This window comes from Eimeria tenella, genomic scaffold (assembly GCF_000499545.2).
Source record: "Eimeria tenella Houghton genomic scaffold, Eth_scaff1214, whole genome shotgun sequence".
NCBI lineage: Eukaryota > Apicomplexa > Conoidasida > Eucoccidiorida > Eimeriidae > Eimeria > Eimeria tenella.
Window position 1 is genome coordinate 1 of NW_013543685.1, and position 3171 is coordinate 3171.

A 3171-nucleotide genomic window follows, 5' to 3' on the forward strand; every position below is an offset into this window, starting at 1 on the left:
TGGGGCCCTGCTGCTGCTGCTGCTGCTTCTGCTTCTGCTGCAGCACGGAGCTTTGCTGCAGCAGCGCTGCATCTGCGTTGTATGAGCTAAATTCTAAACCCTAAAAATGACGGAAACCCTAAACCCTAAAGACGACAAAACCCTAAACCCTAGTAGGGCCAGTAGGGCCACCCCACACCCCAAACCCCAAACCCTAAACCCTAAACCCTAATACCTTTTTAAAAGAAACCCTCGTGTGCCTTTTGCAAAAGTAAAGAAGAGAATCTGAAATCTGCAGCAGCCGCCGCTGCTGCTGGCTGTAATACTGGGGGGCTGTTGTAACCTAAAACAAAAACAAATAAATCAAATTAAATTAATTAAATTAAATTAAATTAAATTAAATTAAATTAAATTAATTAAATCAATTAAATTAAATTAATTAAATTAATTAAATTAATTAAACTGAATTAAATTAAATTAAATTAAATTAAATAAATAAATTAATAATAAAGGGGCTGCCCCTACACACAACACAATATGAAAAACAAAAAACCAAAATAACTAATCAATTTAATAAAACAAATAAACAGATAAACAAACAAACAAACAAATAAATAAATAAATAAATATGATTAATAAATTAATAAATTAATTAATTAATCAATTAATTAATTAATTAATTAGTTAAATAATGGACTTGTTTTTCGAAAGAGAAAAGAGCCTCCAAGTCCTTCAGCGCCTCCGCCAACTTAAAAGAATTTAAAATTTCTTTTTCGACGAAGTCCACGCGGCTGAGGCTGTAGTGAGGGTTTACTGCGTCTGCCTAATAAATAAATAAATAATAAATAAATAATAAACAAATAAATATATTTAATTAATTAATTAATTAATTAATTTGTTTTGTTTTTTTTTGATGCGAGAAGGAGGGAGAAAACGGCCCAGGATGAGCCGCTATACAGCCCATTTGAGAGGACCAAGCCCTAAACCCTAAACCCTAAACCCTAAGGCCTAAACCCTAAACCCTGGGAATGCATTTAAATAACAGGAACACCACAGCAACAGGATGCAGAAGCTACTAAACAACGCAAACAAAAAGCCCTACCCCAAATCACCAAAGCAAACCCCAAACCCTAAACCCTAAACCCTAAACCCTAAACCCTAAACCCTAACCTGGAGCATTTCTTCGATGGCTGCTTGAATGAGTGTGTGAGCTGCTCTCTTTGGCTCGAATCCGTAAACTCCCAACCCCACAAAAGGGACAATTAGGGTTTTTACATTTAATTGATTTAGCTGCTTCAAACAAACCCTAAAACAGTGACTAAGCCGTCTTGCTGCTTCCCCGCTGCTGCTCTCTGAAGCAAAACGCAACCCGCAGCAGCGCTGCTGCTGCACCAGCAGCAGCAACAACAGCAGCAGGAGCAACAGCAGCAACAGCAGCAACAGCCGCAGGAGCGAACGCAGCAGCAGGAGAAACACAAGCAGTAGCAGCAGCAGCAGCAGTAGAAACACAAGCAGCAGCAGCAGTAGAAACACAAGCAGCAGCAGCAGCAGCAGAAACACAAGCAGCAGCAGCAGCAGCAGCACAAGAAACACAAGCAGCAGCAGCAGCACCAGCAGAAACATAAGCAGCAGCAGCAGCAGCAGCAGCAGCAGAAACACAAGCAGCAGCAGCAGCAGAAACATAAGCAGCAGCAGCAGCAGCAGCAGCAGCACTTACGCCAGTAGTAGGGCATGGCTAGAAAGGCAAGAAGAGAAGAGTTTTGTGTGGCCCCAAATGAAGGCGTCAGCAGCACTTCTCCTAAATTTAAAAATAAATAAATGAAGAAATAAATAAGTAAATTAATTAATTAATTAGTTAATTAACTGATTAATAATAAATAATAAACAAGTAAATAAAAATCAAAAATGGTTTTATTCACGTGAAAGGCAGTTCGCAGCGGTCATGGCAAACCCTAAACCCTCATGCTAAACCCTAAACCCTAAACCCTAAACCCTAAACCCTAAGCATTTAACTCAAAACCCTCAATTCTCACCTGGCTGCAGCTGCTTCCTTTCTTCGGCCGCAACTCTTTGCAGGTAAGCTCGACCTGAAAACCCCAAACCCTAAACCCTAAACCCTAAACGCTAAACCCTAAACCCTAAACTGCTAAGGCGGTCTATGGAGCTGTCGCACAAGGCCCCTCAGCCAAAAATAAGGGTTTAGGGTTTAAGGTTTAGGGTTTGTAAATGAGCCTCACTTTCTTCAGGATACTCTTCAAATGTTGCTGCAGGCAAAAACAGCAGCAGCAGCAGCAGCAGCACGGATAGAAACAGCAGCAAGAGCAGCAGCAGCAGCAGCAGCAGCAGCAGAGAAAAACCGACGCCCGTAGCAGCAACAGCAGCATCGACAGCAGTCTTTGCAGCAGCATCGCAGCAGCAAGAGCAGCAACAAGAGCAGCAGCAGCAGCAGCAGCAGCAACAGCAGCAGCAGGTGCTGCTGCTCACGCAGTTCAGTCTGCTGCTTCTGCTGCAGCTTCTTTTTCAGCTGCTGAAATAAATACTTTTGGAGTTTTTCTCCGCCTCTTTCCAAAACAGATAATCCTAATAAATAAAATAAATAAATAAGTAAGTAAATAAAAATGATTAAATGAAAGAAATGAATTGTAAAAGGAAAAGCAAATTCAGGTGCGAAAGAAGGGGCAAACAGCGGGTAACTGAGCTCCTAGGGTTTAGGGTTTAGGGTTTAGGGTTTGGGGTTTAGGGTTTAGGGTTCAGCTCACCGAGCCCTCTGTAAGGAATCATATTTGGTGGTACGGGCACCACAGTGCAGTCCGCAACCAGCTGCTGCTGCTGCAGTCGCTGCTGCTGCTGCTGCTCTTGCTGCTGCTCTTGCTGCTGCTGCTGCTGCTGCTGCTGCTGTCCTAAAAGAGGTTCTAACATATTTCCATGAATTATATTAATAGATCCAAAAGAAGGAAAATTCAGCTGCGCCACAAGTCCTGAAAACTGGGGCCCCGCGGGCACCAGCAGCTTTTGCTGCAGCTGCTGCTGCTGCTGCTGCTGCGGCTGCTGCAGCTGCTGCAGCAAAGAAGATAAGTCCGTGAGGGGTGAGGGGCCCCCGGGGGGCCCCACAGTGTTGAAGTCCCTTGCTGCCCAGTCTGCTGCGTGCAGCAGTTTCTTGTCGGGGTCTGCTGCTGCTGCAGTTGCTGCAGC

The 3171-nt window shown here is 43.5% G+C and overlaps 1 protein-coding gene across 1 annotated transcript; it reads right to left on the reverse strand.

Moving 5' to 3' along the window:
- Positions 1 to 479: 479 nt before the first annotated feature.
- ETH_00001940 (uncharacterized protein) lies at positions 480 to 2898 on the reverse strand (the record flags this gene model as incomplete). Its single annotated transcript, XM_013378951.1, has 8 exons — positions 480 to 500; positions 677 to 802; positions 1150 to 1331; positions 1697 to 1777; positions 2013 to 2066; positions 2217 to 2243; positions 2464 to 2559; positions 2739 to 2898. The coding sequence occupies 8 exons, from the start codon at positions 2896 to 2898 to the stop codon at positions 480 to 482; spliced, it is 747 nt and encodes a 248-aa protein (XP_013234405.1).
- Positions 2899 to 3171: the final 273 nt, after the last annotated feature.